The sequence below is a fragment of the Loxodonta africana genome, chromosome 16 (genome assembly GCF_030014295.1).
Source record: "Loxodonta africana isolate mLoxAfr1 chromosome 16, mLoxAfr1.hap2, whole genome shotgun sequence".
Taxonomy (NCBI): Eukaryota; Metazoa; Chordata; class Mammalia; order Proboscidea; family Elephantidae; genus Loxodonta; species Loxodonta africana.
Window position 1 is genome coordinate 40,461,785 of NC_087357.1, and position 24,135 is coordinate 40,485,919.

The window sequence follows — 24,135 nt, forward strand, 5'->3', positions numbered from 1 at the left end:
ATAGTTCCAGAATTTCTTTCTGATAAGTCTGCATACAGAACCGAAACAACCTTGAATTTCTTGGAATAGTTGGATATGCAGATATTATATGGAGGAGGAAATTTCCTGTATTTGGGCTTGTCTGTTGCTTTGAAAGAGTTTTGCTAGTAAGAACAAACAAACCCCTTACCATCAAGTCGATTCCAACTCAGAGGCCCTATAAGACAGTACAGCTGCCCCATAGGGTTTCCAAGGAGCAGATGGTGGATTCGAACTGCAGATCTTTTGGGTAGCAGCCATAGCTCTTAACCATTCAGCCACCAAGGCTCCTTGCAAGTGTAGTAGGGGACATCAGTTATATTAGGAGTTGCTCCTTAAATGTAGATAGACGGTCATATGGTGGGCCTTCTTGTGGTCTGTTATAAATCAAATTTGGCTCTGTCAAGCGGTATCAGTGGACTTCCAATTGTGAGCTCTGGCAATTCTGCAATATCATGTACTAAATACCACTCCTGGTGGTGTAGTAGTTAAGAGGCTGCTAACCAAAAGGTCGGCAGTTTGAATTCACCAGGCGCTCCTTGGAAATCCTATGGAGCAGTTTTACCCTGTCCTATAGGGTCACTATGAGTCGGAATTGAATTGACGGCAACAGGTTGGTTTGTTTTTTGGTTTTTATATAAGAAATACCCGATTGTGATAAAGACAGATAGTGAAGCTCTGCAGTATGAACAGTAATGCCTTCCCCATGCTGCTGGTCTCTTGTGGATTTTAAACAAGAGAAATACAACACTATAGGTGAAAAGTGGGCCTTAATAATCCCCTGGCTTCCTTAAAAACTAAGTGAGAGGTGTGAAAAGTGGTTCCCACACATACTTTGATTCAGGTCCCATATAAAAAATGTGCTTCAAGGTAGAATGAAATTTACTCTGTATTTGAATACCCAGCTGTGAGCAGACAGCTGAAGCCCCACATTTACTGCAGCTTCAGGAGGGAGGTGGTTCCACTATTTTGCTTTCTTTTTAACTATTACATCCTGGATGCCAGATTGATTCATTTATTTAATTGAGGCAGAAGATGAGATCACTGAGATGAAATCAAGCCTAAATTAGAAGAATCTAAAACTAGGAATCTAAAAGGAATAAAATCTGAATGATCCACAGGTGTTCTTCAAGAATGTTCACGTGAGTTACCAATAATTAAGAGAGCTTGATTATGCAAACATAATTAAGTTTGCATAGGGTCGGAAAGGTACGTTATTCCTGGCCAGCTCATCTCATGCACAGCCACCACCTATCTGACAGTGGAGGCTTGCATGCTGCTGTGATGCTGAACAGGTTTCAGTGACGCTTCCAGACTAAGACGGTCTAGGAAGAAAGGCCTGGTGATCTTCTGAAAATCAACCGGTGAAAACCTTATGGATTGAACCGGGCCAATCTGCAACTGAGCACGGGGATGGTGCAGGACTGGGCGGCATTCTGTTCCCTGGTGTATGTGGTCGCCATGAGTTGGAGGCTGAGTCGATGGCAGCTAACAACAACAGCAACATTCTGTTCAGGCTATTGTAGTACTATGGGCATGTTGGTTGCCCCCTTAAGGCTTAATTTAGTCATCTACAAAATATAAAAGGAGCTCTAAAATCATAAATGGCAAGGTTACAATAAATACCTTTAGAACCCTTTTTCTGTTTTAAGGTACCATTCTTACATGCTTTCAGAGGACTTCCTCTTAGAAAAGACAAAGATACTGTACAAATCATGCCTTACAAAGTAGTTTAAGTTAAGCCGTGTTTCAGAATGCTGCAATGACCTGGTTTACCTGGGTGACACACTGCCCTTGGTCACTGCCGACAGTCCATCACATCACTTGAGGCGAAGCTGCCCATAGGTTTTTCCTCCTTGCTTGGGACACTTTCTGAGGCTGAGAGTTGAGATGGTGATGTAAGTCCTCGTGGCTGTTTCGTTGACTTGGTGAGCTTCTTGAGTTCACTTGCAAACGAAATGCCTTTCCTTTTATCTTCTCGGGATGCCTGTGGAGAAAAAGAACCTCCCATTGGTATCCGGTTAAACTCAGGGACTCCAATCCCATGACACTGTATCAGAAAGAGCCCTTTCCTTCTTTCCTCTCTGGTAGACAGAGCTTTGGAATGAAGGGCCTAGGGGGTTCCTTCTCAGGACTGGTTAACCACAGAGGGAATGCATTTCTTTTCATACAGTGACAACAGAGCCAACCTAATCCTTTCTCCCAACTAAATTCCTTGACTCAGGAACTTTCTCCTCCCAAATGCGATTACAATGTGATTATGTGTATCAAATAATTTGGGTTTACCTGCACTTGCTCCTTTAGCTTAAGGATGAATTTTCCTGCACCTTTCCACTTGCTTTGGGCTTGGAACACACACTCCTGATCCGAAAGGACCCGCTGGGAGGACTTTGGGGTAGAAGACTTCTTGTTGGCAGGGTCTTTCACCACCTCTTCCATTAGTACATAGTCACTTGGGTTGGGGTTGCTCAGAATGCTGTAGGAATATTTGGCTTTGCATAGGGTCTGAAAGGTAAGTTATGATCAACTGAATAAAGATTCAGTATCCCCAATGCTTGCTTTCATTTTAAGTTAAACTTTCAGGTGGAAAAAACCACAGACTTTTAAAGATGGAGGGGATCTTCCCAATTATGTCATCCAATTCCTCGTTTTACATCTGTGTAGTTATATTTAGCTTTACAACAGCCATGATTTAGGCATTAGTATTTCCTTTTTCAGATGAAGCTTAAGCTTCCAGAGGTTAAGCAAATTCCAGAGGATACACACTAAGTAACAGAACAAGGACCTGAACCTGACTTTCTGCATGCACTAAGGACCAGAAACACGAAGGTCCTGGAGCCAGTGAGTGGCAGAACCCTGGATCTTGGCAGCCTCCCCTGCCCCACTAGGTTGCCTTTTAATCACAAAGTCTTGGATATTGAAGGACTTCTAGAAGTTATCTGGTCTCACCTGTCATATAATGCAAAAATATTTTTCATTTATTTGTTCATTCAATGTTTACTGAGGGTCTACTGTGTGCCAGATACTGTGCTATACTTTGGGAGACAAAGGTGAATAAAAGAGACGTAAGTCTGGGTCCTCTTGGGGTTCAAGGTCTATCGAGGAAACTAATATTAACCAAATGATCACGCAATAAGAATAACAAATAGCACTTAAACAGTGCTTACCGTGTGCCAGGCATTGTGCTAAACAGCTTAGTAATCATTAACTTAATCCTTACAAAAGCCCAGTGAAGAGAGCTATTATCCCCGTGTTATCTATGCAGTAACAGTGCACAGTGGTGGTATGGAGCCAGCTGGAACAGGCTAGTAAAATCAGACATGGTGGGAGTATTTACACAACAGAAATTGGCAAATGCTACAAATCAGGGCTTTTTCTTTCCCCTAAAGTGACAGCTTACCAGCATACCACTGTAACCGAGGCACAAAGTAGTTCAATGACTTGCCCAAGATCTCAATTAATAAAGAGTAGAGCTGGGATGTGAACTCTGAACAATTGGATGTGGGGCTGCTGCTCTTAACCATTACATGATACTACTTCTCGAATGAGAGTTTTATGAATGTAAACCATGACAAGGTATGAAGGAAGGAAACAAAATTCTCTGAAATCATGTAAACAAAGAAGCATGACCTAGAGCAGGGAAGAGGCTTTCTGTATGCCCTCTGTAGGATCCTTGAGAGGTGGTCATTCAGTCTTGATTTAAGCATTTCTGGTACAATGAAATTACAACTCTGCAGAGTCACCTAAATTCATTATTATCAGCATGTTGTATAGAGCCTGACTCTTATTAGTAAACCAAAACCAAACCTGTTACCTGAGTTGATTCTGACTCATGGTGACCCCATGTGTTGTAGAGTAGAACAGCTCTGTAAGGTTTTCAAGGCTGTGACCTTTCAGAAGCAGGTCACCAGGCCTTTCTTCTGAGGTGTCTCTGGGTGAGTTCAAGCTGCCAACCTTTCTGTTAGTAGCCAATTATTTAACTGTATGCATCACTAGGTAAGTATCTGTTGAAGGAATGAATATTTCCCAGCCTCTAAGAGGCACACTCTCCCTTCTCTGGACCCCACTCTTCTAGAACTTCATTCATAAAATGAATTGCCAATGCAGAGACAGCTGATTTGACCCAATAATTTACACCTAGGAAAGGGAGAGGCTTCCACCTGCTGAATGACGTCCTGTGCAGTGCTGACACGGGGCGCTTTGATGACAGTTCGGGGTTGCTCGGGAGAAACATCGTGCACTTGCACAAAGAAACTCTCCTCCTCTGAGCTGAAGGTCACCTCTCTGTCGTCTTGAACAATGCTTTTCTCTTCTTGGTTCTATGTTTAAAAAAAAAAGTGTGAGTAAAAATTTTTTAAAAGTACAGAAATATATCAATAAAAAAGCAAAATTTTCCCATTCTCTCCTTTTTTCATTCTCTCTCCCAACTCAGTCTCCACAAAACCCACTGTTGTTAGGTTTATATCCTTTTAGACATTTGCTATGTATTATAAAATACATATACAAATGTATTTTCATGTATATGAATAAATATATATGTGTGTGTATATATATACATATATATACACACACACAGACACACACAATAAAACCCTGGAGCTATTTGAATTTAGACATAATATGATTGCCACTTGGCTCCTGTGTTTTTCTCAGCCCCCATTACCAAATAAGAGTAGCTTAAAATGATCTTCTGCAAGGGGGAACAGGGGACAGAGATGCCAGGCAAACGAACAGTAGGCAACCCCGTCTCAGGAAGTGAGAGTCTGGCAGAAAGGTCGCCAGCACTCTCCTAGCCTAATCTCCTCAGATCTAGTCACTGAGATGGTGCTAACCAAGCTGAAGAACCTAAGAATCACTGTAGGTATCTTGGAAGTTTCAAGCAGCCACGGGATCCAGAATCCTCCCCACTGATTTTATTAAAGGCAGAATGACTAATAGCCACCAGGTGGCGCCAAACTGCAACCAGGATCAGAAAAAACTGGTTCCTAGAGCTTCTTGCCAGTCAGCTACACAGGCTTGCCTCAATCGTAGCATTAACCTTTCAATCATGGGACCCACAATTTATATCACTGAATTTTTTGGACCCCATTTATTATATTACGAGGGGAGAGTTACTGCCTATTTTTATCTTACAAAATGAGATTTTACTACAACTTATTTTTTCCCACACTTGAAAGACTGCAGTCATTATTTCATGCCAATTCCTAGAGATCTAACTGACTGCATAATGTGTTATTGCACTGATCATATGATATTTAACCAGTCAAAGGGTTGGGGGATAACACACATGATGTAATTTGTAATCTCAACACTCCGGAAATCAAGAAGCAAGGAAGAAAAAACAAAAAAGGCTCTAGGTAGCTAAGTATCCCGGCACCCATGCACTAGGTGTTACTTTTAAGAGCACTTAACCACTGCAACACCAGTGCCCCTTAGTTTTTATTATAGATTTTACAAATGAGGGCATGAAGCTTACAGACATTAGATGACCCGCCCAAGGTCATCTAATTAGGGAGACAGCCAGGTTTGTCTGATTTCAAATCTAGGAGCTGTCAGAGGAAGGAGCACTGACAGCCTGGAGATAAGAAAATCATAAAAGGCAGGCAGGAGAGATCAGAGATCACAGCAGTTTGGAGTTTTTTAATATATGGTTACCCTGCTTATATTATCTTACTAGGTCCATAGAATAAAATAAATGGAAATGCTTATAGTCCAATCTCCACTATGATAGTGTCTTCTTGCATTCAATAATTGCCGAATTCATTTATTCAATCCGGAAATCCTTTTTGGATATCATCATGCACCAGGCAAACCTAGATACGTTAAATGTGATTTGTTTTCTTTTGAGATGTATTTCTGTTACTTCAAAAATCTCTTCCCAACAACGGCACGTAAAGGAGAACTTGCCATATTCTCCCTGTCAGAAAACTCGTGCTAGCCTTCCCTTCACATTTATCCCCCAAGAGCTCAGGCTGCTAACCAAAAGGTTCGCAGTTTGAATCCACCAGCTGCTCCTTGGAAACCCTATGGGGCAGTTCTGCTCTGTCCTATAGGGTTGCTATGAGCGGAAGTTGACTCATTGGCAACAGGTTTTTTTTTGTTTTTGTTTTCCTTCAAAATGCTTTCTCTTCTGCCAGCCTTTACTAAGCAACTACTCCTGAGGTCTCTACTGCCTGCTGTCATAAAAAAAATAGTTTAAATTACATACAGGCATTCCTAACCTCCTCTGTCCTTCCAACCATGTCATGGGCTGAACCGTGTCCCCAAAAAGGTATGTTCAAGCCCTAATCTCCAGTACCTGTGAATATGTCCTTATTTGGAAATAGGTTCCTTGCTGATGTAATCAGTTAACATGAAGTTGTTAGGGTGGGCCCTAATCTCTTTATGATTAGTATACTCATAAGAAAGAGTCCTGGTGGTGCAGTGGTTAAGTGCTTGGCTGCTAACCGAAAGGTTGGCCGTTTGAATCCACCAGCCACTCTGTGGGAAAAAGATGTGTTGAGTCAGCTTCCGTAAAGATTATTGCCTTGGAAATCCTATGAGGTAGTTCTGCTCTGTGCTATATGGTCGCTATGAGGTGGAATCCTTCAAAGAGGAGAAGAGACACACAAGGAAGACAGCTATGTGAAGACAGAGGCAGAGATTGGAGTTATGCTGCCATAAGCCAAGAATGCCTCTAGCTACCAGAAACTGGAATAGACAAGGACGCGAGCGCCTTTGGAGAGAGCATGCATGGTCCTGCTGACACCCTCAGTTTGGGCTTCCTGTCAACAGAAGCGTGAGAGAATAACTTTCTGTTGTTTTAAGCCACCCAATTCGAGGTAATTTGTTACAGCAGCCTAGGAAACTAATAGAAACCACATTAGTGATACCCAACAGCTCATCCATCTTTTCTCCAGCTCACTCCTCCCACGGCCTCCCACGGCCTCCCACAGTGCTCCTTGAGGACTGACATAGCTTCAGCCTGGGCGGCACAGGCTGGTGGAAAGAACACTGCTCATGACTCAGACCTGAGTTCTTTCTTCTTCTGACTCTGCCATGAACCTTAGTTTCCTCATGTGTAAAATGGTGTTGATTCTGTCATGGGGCCATTCAAAAATAGTAGGTGCTTGAGAGCTTTAAACACTGTAAATCATATGCAAATATATGGTTTAAAAATATACTTATTCACCGACATTGTCACTTGTGTGTTGTGTGCTGTCGAGTTGATTCTGACTCATAGAGACTCTATAGGACAGGGTAGAACTGCTCCATAGGGTTTCCTAGGTTGTAATCCTTATGGGAGCAGATTGCCAGGTCCTTTCCTCCTGTGGAGTAGCTGTTGAGTTTGAACAGATGACCTTTCTGTTAGCAGGTGAGCGCTTAACTACTTTGCTACCAGGGCTCCTTCATTGTCACTCAGAGGACAGTTTTTACATGCAGCTAATTAATGAGATAAGGACTCCTGGTGGTGGAATCTACTCAACAACAATTAATGAGGTAAGACAATTAGAAGTACGGAAAAAAAATTACAAAGAAATTAAGGATGGCTTTTTTTTTTTTTCAAGTATCCAGCAAAGACATCTGTTATTTTCCTATAAAGCAACTGTTATTAGAACTGCCTGTTCTCAATTTTAGCAATCTGTGTATCTGATGGGGAGGGGAGGCTGGAGAGACAATTATATTTCTTTGCCTCAATTAAGTGTCTTTTTATGGCCCGAGGCAAGGTTAGGAAAGGAAGGAGGCAGTTCTGGTTCCCAGAGGAGATGCCGGAGTTCTGTAGAGGTTGCAAGCCCTGTTCACAAAAAGTAGAGGGTGAAAACTGCCTCTCTGTCATCTCTGTTGTGCCCCAGCCAGCATGAACCACCAATCAGCATTTTACCAGACAAGCTCTATTACAGGAAATGCCTACAAGGAGCAGATCAAGTGTCCAGAAAAGGGCCTGGTATGTATTAGGTGTTCAAAAAATATTTGTTTAATCAAATCGTTGAAGTGACTCAACTGTCTCCTTAAGGGCATCTCATGAGGCATTATTTCTCTACTAGAGCAATGACCTGATATGTCACTTTAAGAAATGGCAGTAAATTAGTGGGCTTTTAGCAGTAGATTCTGAAACAAATTAAAAAGCCAATGGTGCTCCATCAGCAAGGTCAAAAAGGAGCCAACCAATCCAGAGCCAACATGGTAGTTGTTGTACTGTTTCCTTCATGGGAATGAGGACGGAAATATCCCACAAAAACCAAACCCATTGCCATTGAGTTGATTCCGACTCATAGCGACCCTATAGGACAGAGTAGAACTGCCCCCATAGGGTTTCCAAGGCTGTAATCTTTATAGGAGCAGACTGCCACATCTTTCTTCCACAGAGCAGTTGATGGATTTGAACCACTGACCTTTTGGTTAGCAGCCAAGTGCTTAACCACTGTGCACCAGGAATCCTCCAATGGGAATATTAGCATACATTATGTACATTTTTATTAATTCTGACCTAGGTAGCAAAATGATTCTTACTTTGTGGGAAGTCATATATTCAAAGAAATACTGTTGTTTTGTTTGTAAGCATAGAATCTTTTATTAGTTATGACTTAAATTGGTACTAATAGGAAAGCAAGTTAACTCTTAAACATAAAATACCTATATAGGCCTTACTTTACACAATAGGAGCCCTGGTGGCTCAGTGGTTAACGTGGCTGCTAATGGCAGTTTGAATCTACCAGCTGCTCCTTGTAAACCCTATGGGGCAGTTCTACTTTGTCCTATAGGGTCGCGATGAGTCAGAATTGACTTGATGGCAATGAGTTTGGTTTTTTGGTTTAGACACTAACATAACCCTCACAATGATGTCTTTTCACACATTAAAAATACCGGACCCACAGCTGATGACACACACATGGAATTTTAATTCTTTACATTCTTGCTCCCTTGGTTTAATAAGAGAGGATTTTTAGACTGAATTTCTGTAACTCAGAGATAACTCTCTGATAAAATAATTTCTCAACATTTACATAAGAAGAATAACATAGGTTGAGTTGGAATTACAGGAGATTCTAAATTAGATGGGCGTGGTGAGTGGTGAGATGGTTACTCCAATACTGAGATGTTTCTGTGTGCGCTGCTCCTGGACACACTTACTTCCTGCTGCTGGGTTTTTAAGACAATCCTGCCAACGTATCCCTCTTCTGGAAACCAGCTGCTTAAAACCTGCACGATCTCTTCTTCGGGACCAATGGCTCTCTGGAACGGCTGTTTCCTGCATTCATGCTTTTCTTTAGGTATAAAATACTTTTCTTCCATCAAAAAATAGTCTGTAGTGATAGGTTTGGTGCCTTGCTCAGTCGTCCAAATCTAAAGAAAAAGCAAAGGCAAATTGAGACACACCTCTGAAGAGAGGCAAAAAACTTTCATTCAAATCAAGTCCATGTTACATGGTTGTCTGGATATGTTTGATGTTCAACTTATAAGTGAAGCCTACTCTGGAGTATTGCATAATTCTTTTTGGAAGATCTAAGAATTTTCTTCTGTCTAAAAATGATTGTTTATGTTCACTCTGGGCAATGGCACAATTTCTTCGTAATCCCCAGACAGCGTAACTACTTTTCCCACTGCTGGAATGAGAGCTTTTACTGAATTAAAACCTTTCAGGTTTTTTAGCCTTCGAATTTAGCTCTTTGTAATCCTGTAACACAGGAACCTAGTCTTTACCAAGAGAATCTCTTTTTTTCTCGCGTTGGAAATACTCAGTCATCTTCTAACGGAAGGTTCACAGGGCTCGATGTTCATCTGATCTAACTTCTTGGGAATTCTCCTTTTAATAAACTCTTGACAGCATGCCTAGAGCACTGTTTTCTTTGTTGGCTACTGACTCTGGGTGGTAAAACAGAGTGGTTGAGACAAGGCTCTGGAGCCAGACTGACCTGGGTCTGAGGTCTGTGTTTAATAGTTACTGGCTGTGAGGCTTTGGGCAAGATATTTAACCCCTTGGAGACTTGGTTTCCTCATTGAGGAATAAATAATAAGAGTAACAACCTTTTAATTGTGTTTCATTTTACAACTGAGGCACTCATTATAAAGCATAACACGGATACATTATGAGAACTCAAAAAATTTCTACCCATTGTTATGACTACTTTTATTGATCTATTCTTTCTCCCTCTTATTGTACAGGGTACTGGCAAAAGGCTGAACTAGAAGAGGGTGAAGGTCGGTCACGGTGAAGAAGCTCCCTTTGCTGCCTTCCTGTGATGGGTGACAGAGAGAAGGCTGCCACCGTCTGGCCTGGAGTAAGTAGACACCCTTCTCCTCAGGCCCCTGCCAATGATGCAACTACGAGTTATCACGTGGCCCTGTTACGTCTCAGTTGGAGGAAAACCAGAATATTCTGAGAAGGGTGGGGAGCAGAAAAACCTCAAGAAAACTGTGTTCCTTCACCCCAGGCCTTGATGTATAATAGATGTTGTGCTATTGACTCCATGGGGCCAAGGCAAATGGATTGATTTAAACATACAAGTACCACTACAGGAATATGTCAGGACATATAGCTTCCAGGGTAGCTTGGTAAGCACGGTCACCTCCACGGAAGAGCTGGTGTCACCCACTCCCCAGTCCTCCCTTTACATCCACATGATTATTTACATGGGGGTGACAATGAAGTAATGGCTGCTTTTTATGGGTGGCCCATGGGAATATTTCCTAACTTTATATCCTCACATTTTATAGATTTTCCAAAACTCCAAGAGTACTTTGTGACTGTATACACTGAATTTCATGGACTGATTGATTTAAAAAAAACAAAAACCCCTCACAGTAGCATGTGTTTGATAATCTATGAAATTTGATATCTGTTATTTTCTCTGATTCTATTTAAGTCACCTATAAAATGTTGGGCAATAGGACCCCTACTTGTTCATAGCAACTTCCTCTTAAACAGGAGAATTATTTATTAACACTGACTATTGTGTACAATCATTCAATCAGTTTTGAATTGCCCATACATTATACGATCCCAGCTACATTTCATCATATGCCTTAATTTCACTGGGAGCTCAAAAGTTTTGCTCCCCTTGGACTACCCCAAAAAGGAAAAGGAATTCTGAAATTAGTTAAGGATAAAATAGTCTGCAAGGATATTAGGCCATTGTGCCAAGCAGGGGTGGAACTTCTAGTGTAAAGAGAAAAGGAATACACATGAAGCCTGCCTTGGGGTTTTGAGGAGCGGCTCTCTCTTAAAGGCCTCTCTTTGTTCCTCGCCTTACAAGTCCTCCCGTGGGGAGGAAACCCTGGCCCTGCAGAAGGTCACAAAGATCCCTGGATAAGACAGGGCAGGAATGGCATGGAATGAGTGGCTTACACCAGTTCTGTTACAGGGCTCAGGGTAGTAGGCTCTCATTCTCTTGTTTTAGGCTCTCCATGCTTCTTCACACCCAAAGAGGGATAAGACCTCAAGGCCAACAGCAAGGGCCAGGGGAAGGGGACCAAGGAGTTTGCTCAACATGCAAAGGAAGGCCTTAGGCTGGAGGGCCGAAGGTATCTTCTTGGCCACATGGTCCACCCTGATGCTCTAAGAACTGGAAGCCAACCGCTAGAATGGCCAGCAGACTTCAATCTGCTCATGTGCAAATTCTGATTGACTAGTAAGCTCTGAGTTAAGAAGGATGAAGAGGTTCATGTTCAAGCTTGGAGGGAAAGAGTACATTGTGGGAAGGCCACACAGTCTGATCTTTATCCTTGTACAGCCCAGTGTTTTATGTGGCTGAAGAACTGTTAAAAATTATTCTCCTACCAGATAACTGGGAGCTCCTAAAAATCAAACACCTATGCTTATCTAAAGACTTCACCAAAAGAGTAAAAAGACCACCTACAGACTGGGAAAGAATTTTCAGCTATGACATCTCCGACCAGCGCCTGATCTCTAAAATCTATATGATTCTGTTAAAACTCAACCACAAAAAGACAAACAACCCAATCAAGAAGTGGACAAAGGATATGAACATGCACTTCACTAAAGAAGATATTCAGGCAGCTAACAGACACATGAGAAAATGCTCTCGATCATTAGCCATTAGGGAAATGCAAATTAAAACTACGATGAGATTCCATCTCACTCCAACAAGGCTGGCATTAATCCAAAAAACACAAAATAATAAATGTTGGAGAGCCTGCGGAGAGATTGGAACTCTTATACACTGCTGGTGGGAATGTAAAATGGTACAGCCACTTTGGAAATCTATCTGGCGTTTTCTTAAACAGTTAGAAATAGAACTACCATACAACCCAGAAATCCCACTCCTCGGAATATACCCTAGAGAAATAAGAGCCTTCACACAAACAGATATATGCACACCCATGTTTATTGCAGCACTGTTTACAATAGCAAAAAGCTGGAAGCAACCAAGGTGTCCATCAACGGATGAATGGTTAAATAAATTGTGGTATATTCACACGATGGAATACTACGCATCCATAAAGAACAGTGACGAATCTGTGAAACATTTCATAATGTGGAGGAACCTGGAAGGCATTATGCTGAGCGAAATTAGTCAGAGGCAAAAGGACAAATATTGTATAAGACCACTATTATAAAATCTTGAGAAATAGTATAAACTGAGAAGAACACATACTTTTGTGGTTACGAGGAGGGGAGGGAGGGAGGGAGGGTGGGAGAGGGTTTTTTAGTGATTAATTAGTAGATAAGAACTGCTCTAGGTGAAGGGAAGGTCAATACTCAATACATGGAAGGTCAGCTCAACTGGACTGGACCAAAAGCAAAGAAGTTTCCAGGATAAAATGAATGCTTCAAAGGTCAGCAGAGCAAGGGCGGGGGTTTGGGGACCATGGTTTAAGGGGACTTCTAAGTAAATTGGCAAAATAATTCTATTAGGAAAACATTCTGCATCCCACTGTGAAATGTGGCGTCTGGGGTCTTAAATGCTAACAAGCGGCCATCTAAGATGCATCAATTGGTCTCAACCCACCTGGATCAAAGGAGAATGAAGAACACCAAGGTCACACGATAACTAAGAGCCCAAGAGACAGAAACGGCCACATGAACCAGAGATCTACATCATCCTGAGACCAGAAGAACTAGTTGGTGCCCGGCCACAACTGATGACTACCCTGACAGGGAGCACAACAGAGAACCCCTGAGGGAGCAGGAGATCAGTGGGATGCAGACCCCAAATTCTCACAAAAGACCATACTTAATGGTCTGACTGAGACTAGAGAAATCCCGGCGGTCATGGTCCCCAAACCTTCTGTTGGCCCAGGACAGGAACCATTCCCGAAGACAACTCATCGGACATGTAAGGGACTGGACAGTGGGTAGGAGAGAGATGCTGATGAAGAGTGAGCTATTTATATCAGGTGGACACTTGAGACTGTGTTGGCATCTCCTGTCTGGAGGGGGGATGGGAGGATAGAGAGAGTTGGAAGCTGGCAAAATTGTCACGAAAAGAGAGACTGGAAGGGCTGACTCATTAGGGGGAGAACAAGTGGGAGTACAGAGTAAGGTGTATATAAACTTATATGTGACACTCTGACTTGATTTGTAAACGTTCACTTGAACCTCAATAAAAGTTAATAAAAAAAAATTATTCTCCTTAGGAATAAATCTAACCAGGGACATAAAAGAGCTATACAAAGAAACCTGCAAAACACTATTGCAGGAAACGAAAAGAGACCTACATAAATAGAAAAACACACCATGCTCATGGATTGGAAGACTTAACATTGTGAAAATGCCAATTCTGCTCAAAGTGATCTACAGATATAATGCAATCCCAATTCAAATACCAACAGCATTCTTTAACAAGATGAAAAAATTAATCACCAACTTTATATGGAAAGGAAAGAGGCCCCGGATAAGCAGAAAAATATTGGAGGAAAAGAACAAAGTAAGAGGTCCACACTACTTGATCTCAGGACCAATACAGCCATGGTAGTCAAAACATCCTGGTACTGGTACAATGACAGAAACATAGACCAATGGAACAGAATCAAGAACCCAGACTTATATCCATCCACCTATGATCAGCTGATGTTTGACAAAAGACCAAAGTCCATTAAATGGGGAAAAGATAGTCTTTCTAACAAATGGTGCTGGCAAAAATGAATGTCCATCTGTAAAAAAAAGAAACAGGACCTATACCTCACACCATACACAAAAACTAACTCAAAATAGATCAAAGATGTAAATATAAAACCTAAAATGATAAAGATCATAAAAGAAAAAATAAGGACAGCACTAGGGACCCTAAAACATGGCTTAAGTATTATAAAAGTGATAACTAATGATGTATAAACACCAGAAGATAAACTAGATAACTGGATGCTCCTAAAACTTAAACACTTATGCTCACCAAAAGACTTCACCTTAGTATAAAAAGAGAACCTACAGATTGGGAAAAAACTTTTGGCTACGACCTATCTGACATATCTAAAATCTATGGAATACTTTGACACCTCAACAACAAAAAGACAAATAATCCAAGTAAAAATGGGCAAAGGATATGAACAGACACTTCACCAAAGAAGCCATTCGGGCTGCTAACGAATACATAAAGACATGCTTTTGATCATTAGTCATTACAGAAATGCAAATCAAAGGTATAATGAGATACCATGTCACCCATTACTGGTACTAATTAAAAAAACAGAAAATAACGAATGTTGGAGAGGTTGTGGGTACAACTGTTATGGAAAACAATATGGCACCTCATTAAAAAGTCAGATACAGAAATACCATACGATCTAGCAATCCCACTCCTAGGAACATACCCTAGAGAAATAATAGCCATCACATGAATAGACACATGCACACCCATGTTCACTGCAGCATCATTCACAATAGCAAAAAGATGGAAACAATCTAAGTGCCCGTCAACAGATGAATGGATAAGCAAATTATGGTACATACACACAACGGAATACTATGCAACTATAAAGAAAAATGATGAATCTTTGAAACATAACACGGATGAATCTGGAGGGCATTATGCTGAGTGAAATAAGTCAATCACAGAAGGACAAATATTATATGAGACTACTATTATAAGAAGGTTTACACACAGAAAAAAATAATCTTTGATGGTTACAAGGGAGGGAAGGAGTGGGAAGTGGAAATCACTAACTAGATAGTGAACAAGTGTTAACTTTGGTGAAGGGAAAGACAACACACAGTATTGGGGAAGTCAGCACAACTTGACCAAGACAAAGTCATAGAAGCTTCCAAGACATATCCTAACACCTTGAGGGACCAAGTTACTGGGTCTGAAGGCTAGGGACTATGGTCTTGGGAAATATCTAGGTCATCTGGCAAAACATAGTTCATAAAGAAAATGTTCTACATCCTATTTTGCTGAGTAGTGTCTGGGGTCTTAAAAGCTTGTGAGCAGCCATGTAAAATACATCTATTGGTCCCATCCTGTCCGGAGCAAAGGAGAATGAAGAATACCAAAGACAAAAGGGAAATATTAGTCCAAAGGCATCATGGACCACATGAACCACAGCCTCCACCAGCCTGAGCCCCAAAGAACTACATGGTGCCTGGCTACCACCACTGACTGCACTGGCAGGGATCACAATAGAGGGTCCCAGGAAGAGCGGGAGAAAAATGCAGAACAAAATTTAAATTAACAAAAAAGACCAGACTTACTAGTCTATGACAAAGACCGGAGCAACCCCTGAGATTATAGCTCCCAATACCCTGCTAACCCAGAGCTGAAGCCACCCCCGAAGTCCACCTTTCAGTCAAAGATTAGACAGGCCTATAAAACAAACAATAACACACATGAGGAACGTGCTTCTTAGTTCAATCAAATACATGAGACCAAATGGGGAACACCTGCCCAAAAGCAAAGACGAGAAGGCAGAAAGGGACAGGAAAACTGCACAAATGGACATGGGGAACCCAGGGTGTAAAGGGAGGGGGAGAGTGCTGACACACTACAGGGACTGCAACCAATCTCACAGAACAATTTGTGTATAAATCTTTGAAAGAGAAACGAATTTGCAACATAAACTTTCACCTAAAGCACAATAAGAAAAAAGAAAGGGATATCTTTGCCCAGAGGAAACAGAATCAAGTGTCCCCTAGATAATTAAAGACAAGCAATTCCCCAGGAAGGCTGTTCTGGAACTTAGAGTACAGTGTTCAGTGAAAATGGTTCTTACCCAGGCTGTACTTTAAAATCATCCAGGGAGAGTTCAAATGAAATAAAACCCAGTATGACTGGTCCCCACCTCCAGAGGTTCTGAGCCTCTGATTCAGTTGGTCTGGGGTGGGATGGTTCTAAAGGGCAGTCAGGGTAGAGGAGAACTATCCTAGGGAATTGAAGTAATCGAAAAGAGTTAAGGCCACAAAACTTGTGTTATGGATAAGTTTATTATCTTTTTTTTTTTTTTTAATAATTTTTATTGTGCTTTAAGTGAAAGTTTACAAATCAAGTCAGTCTGTCACATATAAGCTTATATGCACCTTACTACATACTCCCGTTGACTCTCCTCCTAATGAGTCGGCCCGCTCCCTCCTTCCAGTCTCTCCTTTTGTGACCGTTTGGCCAGTTTCTAACCCTCTCTACCCTCTCATCTCCCCTCCAGACAGGAGATGCCAACACAGTCTCAAGTGTCCACCTGATACAAGCAGCTCACTCTTCATTAGCATCTCTCTCCAACCCATTATCCAGTCCTTTCCATATCTGATGAATTGTCTTCGGGAATGGTTCCTGTCCTGGGCCAACAGAAGGTTTGGGGACCATGACCGCCGGGATTCTTCTAGTCTCAGTCAGACCATTAAATCTGGTCTTTTTATGAGAATTTGGGGTCTGCATCCCACTGTTCTCCTGCTCCCTCAGGGATTCTCTGTTGTGCTCCCTGTCAGGGCAGCCATCGGTTGTGGCCGGGCACCATCTAGTTCTTCTGGTCTCAGGATGATGTAAGTCTCTGGTTCATGTGGCCCTTTCTGTCTCTTGGGCTCTTAGTTATCGTGTGACCTTGGTGTTCTTCATTCTCCTTTGATCCAGGTGGGTTGAGACCAATTGATGAATCTTAGATGGCCGCTTGATAACATTTAAGACCCCCAATTGATGCATCTTAGATGGCTGCTTGATAACATTTAAGACCCCAGTCGCCACATTTCAAAGTGGGATGCAGAATGTTTTCATAATAGAATTATTTTGCCAATTGACTTAGAAGTCCCCTTAAGCCATAGTCCTCAAACCCCCACTTTTGCTCTGCTGACCTTCGGAGCATTCAGTTTATCCTGGAAACTTCTTTGCTTTTAGTCCAGTCCAGTTGAGCTGACCTTCCATGTATTGAGTATTGTCCTTCCCTTCACCTAAAGTAGTTCTTATATACTAACTAATCCGTAAATAACCCTCTCCCACCCTCCCTCCCTCCCCCCCCGTAACCACAAAAGAATGTGTTCTTCTCAGTTTACACTATTTCTCAAGATCTTATAATAGCGTTCTTATACAATATTTGTCCTTTTGCATCTAACTAATTTCACTCAGTATAATGCCTTCCAGGTTCCTCCATGTTATGAAATGTTTCACAGATTCGTCACTGTTCTTTATGGATGCGTAGTATTCCATTGTGTGAATATACCATAATTTATTTACCCATTCATCCGTTGATGGACACCTTGGTTGCTTCCAGCTTTTTGCTATTGTAAACAGTGCTGCAATAAACATGGGTGTGCATATATCTGTTCGTGTAAAGGCTCTTATTTCTCTAGGGTATATTCCGAGGAGTGGGATTTCTGGGTTGTATGGTAGTTCCATTTCTAACTTTTTAAGAAAACGCCAGATAGATTTCCAAAGTGGCTGTACCATTTTACATTCCCACCAGCAGTGTATAAGAGTTCCAATCTCTCCGCAGGCTCTCCAACATTTATTATTTTGTGTTTTTTGGATTAATGCCAGCCTTGTTGGAGTGAGATGGAATCTCATCGTAGTTTTAATTTGCATTTCTCAAAAAAAAATTTTTTTTTTTTTAATGGCTAATGATCAAGAGCATTTTCTCATGTGTCTGTTAGCTGCCTGAATATCTTCTTTAGTGAAGTGCATGTTCATATCCTTTGCCCACTTTTTGATTGGGTTGTTTGTCTTTTTGTAGTTGAGTTTTAACAGAATCATATAGATTTTAGAGATCAGGCGCTGGTCGGAGATGTCATAGCTGAAAATTTTTTCCCAGTCTGTAGGTGGTCTTTTTACTCTTTTGGTGAAGTCTTTAGATAAGCATAGGTGTTTGATTTTTAGGAGCTCCCAGTTATCTGGGACTATCTTTTCCCCAATTAACTGACACTGGGCCTTTGTCAAATATCAGTTGCTCATATGTGGATGGATTTATATCCGGATTCTCAATTCTGTTCCATTGGTCTATGTGCCTGTTGTTGTACCAGTACCAGTACCAGTACCAGGCTGTTTTGACTACTGTGGCTGTATGATCTGTTCTAAAATCAGGTAGAGTGAGGCCTCCCACTTTCTTCTTCTTTTTCAGTAATGCTTTACTTATCTGGGGCTTCTTTCCCTTCCATATGAAGTTGGTGATTTGTTTCTCCATCACATTAAAAAATGTCATTGGAGTTTGGATCGGAAGTGCCTTGTATGTATAGATGGCTTTTGATAGAATAGACATTTTTACTATGTTAAGTCTTCCTATCCATCAGCAAGGTATATTTTTCCACTTACGTAGGTCCCTTTTAGTTTCTAGCACTAGTACTTTGTAGTTTTCTTTGTATAGGTCTTTTACATCTTTGGTAAGATTTTTTTTTTTTTATTTTATCTTCTTGGGGGCTACTGTGAATGGTATTGATTTGGTTATTTCCTCTTCGATGTTCTTTTTGTTGATGTAGAGGAATCCAAGTGATTTTTGTATGTTTATCTTATAACCTGAGACTCTGCCAAACTCTTCTATTAGTTTCAGTAGTTTTCTGGAGGATTCCTTAGGGTTTTCTGTGTATAAGGTCATGTCATCTGCAAACAGAGATAATTTTACTTCTTCTTTGCCAATCCAGATGCCCTTTATTTCTTTGTCTAGCCTAATTGCTCTGGCTAGGACCTCTAGCACAATGTTGAATAAGAGCGGTGATAAAGGGCATCCTTGTCTGGTTCCCGTTCTGAAGGGAAATGCTTTCAGGCTCTCTCCATTTAGAATTATGTTGGCTGTTGGCTTTGTATAGATGCCCTTTATTATGTTGAGGAATTTTCCTTCAATTCCTATTTTGCTGAGAGTTTTTATCATGAATGGGTGTTGGACTTTGTAAAATGCCTTTTCTGAATCAATTGATAAGATCGTGTGGTTTTTGCCTTTTGTTTTATTTATATGATGGATTACATTAATGGTTTTTCTAATATTAAACCAACCTTGCGTACCTGGTATAAATCCCACTTGGTCGTGGTGGATTATTTTTTTGATATGTTGTTGTATTCTATTGGCTAAAATTTTGTTGAGGATTTTTGCATCTATGTTCTTGAGGGATATAGGTCTGTAATTTTTTTTTGTGATGTCTTTACCTGGTTTTGGTATCAAGGATATGGTGGCTTCATAGAATGAGTTAGGTAGTATTCCAACATTTTCTATGCTTTGAAATACCTTTAGTAGTAGTGGGGTTAACTCTTCTCTGAAAGTTTGGTAGAACTCTGCAGTGAAGCTGTCCGGGCCAGGGCTTTTTTTGTTGGGAGTTTTTTGATTACCTTTTCAATCTCTTTTTTTGTTATGGGTCTATTCAGTTGTTCCACTTCTGATTTTGTTAGTTTAGGTAGGTGGTGTTTTTCTAGGAGTTCATCCATTTCTTCTAGGTTTGCAAATTTGTTGGAGTACAATTTTTCGTAATAATCTGATATGATTCTTTTAATTTCAGTTGGGTCTGTTGCGATATGGCCCATCTCGTTTCTTATTTGGGTTATTTGTTTCCTTTCCTATATTTCTTTAGTTAGTCTGGCCAATGGTTTATCAATTTTGCTAATTTTTTTCAAAGAAGCAGCTTTTGGCTTTGTTAACTCAATTGTTTTTCTGTTCTCCAATTCATTTAGTTCAGCTCTAATTTCTATTATTTGTTTTCTTCTGGTGCCTGATGGATTCTTTTGTTGCTCGCTTTCTATTTATTCAAGTTGTAGGGACAGTTCTCTGATTTTGGCTCTTTCTTCTTTTTGTACGTGTGCATTTATTGATATAAATTGACCTCTGAGCACTGCTTTTGCTGTGTCCCAGAGGTTTTGATAGGAAGTGTTTTCATTCTCATTGCATTCTATGAATTTCTTTATTCCCTCCTTAATGTCTTCTATAACCCAGTGTTTTTTGGGCAGGGTATTGTTCAGTTTCCAAGTATTTGAATTCTTTTCCCTGATTTTTCTGTTATTGATTTCCACATTTATGGCCTTGTGGTCTGAAAAGATGCTTTGTAATATTTTGATGTTTTGGATTCTGCAGAGGTTTGTTTTATGACCTAATATGAGATCTATTCTAGAGAATGTTCCGTGTGCACTAGAAAAAAAAGTATACTTTGCAGCTGTTGGGTGGAGTGTTCTGTATAAGTCTATGAGGTCAAAGTTGATTGACTGTAGCAATTAGGTCTTCCATGTCTCTATTGAGCTTCTTACTGGAAGTCCTGTCCTTCTCCGAAAGTGGTGTGTTGAAGTCTCCTACTATAATTGTGGCGGTGTCTATCTCACTTTTCAGTTTTGTTAAAGTTTGTTTTATGTATCTTGCAGCCCTGTCATTGGGTGCATAAATATTTAATATGGTTATATCTTCCTGGTCAATTGTCCCTTTAATCATTATGTAGTGTCCTTCTTTATCCATTGTGGTGGATTTAAAGTCTATTTTGTCAGAAATTAATATTGCTACTCCTGCTCTTTTTTGATTATTGTTTGCTTGATATATTTTTTCCATCCTTTGAGTTTTAGTTTGTTTGTGTCTCTAAGTCTAAGGTGTGTCTCTTGTAGAAAGCATATAGACGGATCGTGTTTCTTTATCCAGTCTGAGACTCTTTGTCTCTTTATTGGTGCATTTAGTCCATTTACGTTCAGCGTTTTATGTGTTTAGTGCTGTCATTTTGATGCCTTTTTGTGTGTGTTGTTGACAATTTCATTTTTCCACTTACTTTTTTGTGCTGAGACTTTTTCTTTGTAAATTGTGTGCTCTTCATTTTCATAGTAGTTGAATTTAAGTTTGCTGAGTTGTTATGTTTTTCTTGGTTTTTATTTTGAGTTATGGAATTGTTAGACCTCTTTGTGGTTACCTTAATATTTACCCCTATTTTTCTAAGTAAAAACCTAACTTGTATCATCCTATATTGCCTTGTTTTCCTCTCCATATGGCAGTTGTATGCCTCCTGTATTCAGTCCCTCTTCTTGATTCTTGTGATCTTTTACATAACAACTTCAATGATTCCCTGTTTTGAGCATTTTTTTCTTTTTAAAATTAATCTTAATTTGCTTTTGTGATTTGCCTATTTGAGTTGATATCAGGATGTTCTGTTCTGTGACCTTGTGTTGTGTTGGTATCTGATATTATCGATTTTCTGACCAAACAATTTCCTTTAGTATTTCTTGTAGCTTTGGTTCGGTGTTTGCAAACTCTCTAAGCTTGTGTTTATCTGTAAATGTTTTAATTTCACCTTCATATTTGAGAGAGAGTTTTGCTGGATATATGGTCCTTGTCTGGCAGTTTTTCTCCTGCAGTGCTCTACATATGTCATCCCATTGCTTTCTTGACTGCATGGTTTCTGCTGAGTAGTCTGAACTTATTGATTCTCCTTTGTAGGAGACCTTTCTTTTATCCCTGGCTGCTTTTAAAATTTTCTCTTTATCTTTGGTTTTGGCAAGTTTGATGATAATACGTCTTCGTGATTTTCTTTTTGGATCAATCTTATATGGGGTTCGATGAGCATCTTGGATAGATATCCTTTCGTCTTTCACGATGTCAGGGAAGTTTTCTGCCAACAGATCTTCAACTATTCTCTCTGTATTTTCTGTTATCCCTCCCTGTTCTGGAACTCCAATCACACGCAAGTTATTCTTCTTGATAGACTCCCACATAATGATTCTTAGGGTTTCTTCATTTTTTTAAATTCTTTTATCTGATTTTTCTTCAACTATATTCGTGTCAATTGCCTTATCCTCCAATTCCCCCACTCTGCATTCCAATTGCTCGATTCTGCTCCTCTGACTTCCTATTGAGTTGTCTAATTCTGTAATTCTACTGTTAATCTTTTGGATTTCTGAATGCTGTCTCCCTATAGATTCTTGCAGCTTATTAATTTTTCCACTATGTTCTTGAATAATCTTTTTGATTTCTTCAACTGCTTTATCAGTGTGTTCCTTAGCTTTTTCTGTATATAAAATAAGATTGCCTTATTTCATTTTTGAGGTCATCCCTGATGTCTTGAAGCATTCTGGAAATTAGTTTTTTATATTCTGCACCTGGCAATTCCAGGATTGTATCTTCGTTTGGGAAAGATTTTGATTCTTTAATTTGGGGAGTTGTAGAAGCAATCACGGTCTGCTTCTTTATGTGGTTTGATATCGACTGCTGTCTCCGAGCCATCTATAAGATATTGTAATGATTTATTTTATATTTGTTCACTAAGTCTTATCTTGTTTTGTTTTTTTTTCAGTATACGTAGATGGACTACTAGGTTGCACTGTCTTGATTGTTGTAGCCTTTGAATTAGTTATGTCCTAATACCAGCTGGTTTGGGCTGTTACCAGATATATAAGCCTAAGAGTCCATTCACTATTCTTGAGTAGAATCTGATTTTGGATTACCAAGTGTGTGGTGTAGACTGTCACCTATTCACTTAGAGGAGTAGTGGTGATAGTTGTGTGTACCAGATTCTAGTAGCAGCAGGGGGTCACACTCCTGGGGAGGCCGGATGCTGACAGGCTTCCCCCAAGTGCCAGTGAGGTAGGTGTGTCTCTATTCCTAAAGCACTTTGGTGTGTGGGCTCTGTAGCTGTACCTTAGGCACCCAATGCATGTACCTCTACAGATTGGTAGGTGTCACTATCCTCAGACCCCTATGGCAAAAGGCTAGTGGTTTGGGTGGAGCTTCAGCCCTCAGTTCCCCTTTGTGGGTCAGTGAGGGCCCTGTTTAATAGGTAGAGATATCAGACCTGGGAAACTTGTCTTAAACAATTACAGTCAGATCACTATCAGAATTGCCTTTGCATTATAATAGCCACCTTGTTCCCTGTAGGGATGACAGCCCTAGACCGTAGATCTCATATGCTTGGCTGGAGCTGGTTCTGTATTTTCAGTCCAATTTTGGGATGTCAGGGGAGGATTTTTGGTCCCTGGGTTTTTTGTAGCTGCTTCTGTCAGGCCAGGAGAATGGATTAGGAAAAGAGAAAAACAAACAAACTAACAAACTGCAGAGCACTTCACTCTCTGGCCCAGGAAATTCCAATGTTAATGAAGCCTCCTGGGAAGGGGAGGGGAGGGATCAGATAGATAGGAGAGAGTAGCACCCAGGAACATAGACAAAGTTACTTCTCTTGCTTGGTGATGTCTGTTTTATCTGAGATTCCCGAAAGGCCTGTAGCCTGTGTGTGTTGGCTGGGTCGAGACTGTCCCTGAGGGTCAGGCCCACGTCCTGTGCTTGTGCTGTCTCAGAAGCCGTGGTCAGTTTCCTCTGCTCCCAGTCCAAAGCCCAGCGCCAAGGTTCCCCGGCTGGGACGTTGCACTCCAGGCTCCAAAACCAGTCACTGCCTCCCGGTGACTTCTCCTCCTGTCAGCCAGCGTGCACTGGCTGGGCTTCCCCCGAGGTCACTTCTGGGGCTAGGGCTGCGTTCCGTTTTTACGCCGTCTCAGGAAGCCGTGCTCAGCTCCCCTGCGTCCAGTCCAAAGCCCGGCGCCAAAGTTTTCTGACTGGGACACTGGCTCCAGGCTCCGAAAACAGTTGCTGCTTCCCCGTGGTTGCTCATGCTCTCGTTAGCCGCATCAGTGTGCAGCCTGCTTGCGCTGGCTGAGTCTCTGTCACTCAGGTCAACTCTTCAGATCTGTGTTTGATAGTCAGGGTTCGTAGATTGTCATGAACGTGATCGATTCACTTGTTTTTCCAAGTCTTTGTTGCAAGAGGGATCCGAGGTAGCTTCTACCTAGTCAGCCATCTTGGCCCTGCCTCCTCTTTTTTTTAATTGTA

The 24,135-nt window shown here is 40.9% G+C and overlaps 1 protein-coding gene across 1 annotated transcript in view; it reads right to left on the reverse strand.

Annotated features, from left to right (window-relative positions):
* Positions 1–1,745: 1,745 nt before the first annotated feature.
* PLCE1 (phospholipase C epsilon 1) overlaps positions 1,746–24,135 on the reverse strand; it is a 235,555-nt gene continuing 213,165 nt past the window's right edge. The window contains 4 exon segments of the mRNA XM_023546914.2: positions 1,746–2,005; positions 2,305–2,523; positions 4,179–4,330; positions 9,126–9,342. Coding sequence (XP_023402682.2) covers positions 1,817–2,005; positions 2,305–2,523; positions 4,179–4,330; positions 9,126–9,342 — 777 coding nt within the window. The 3' untranslated portion in view covers positions 1,746–1,816.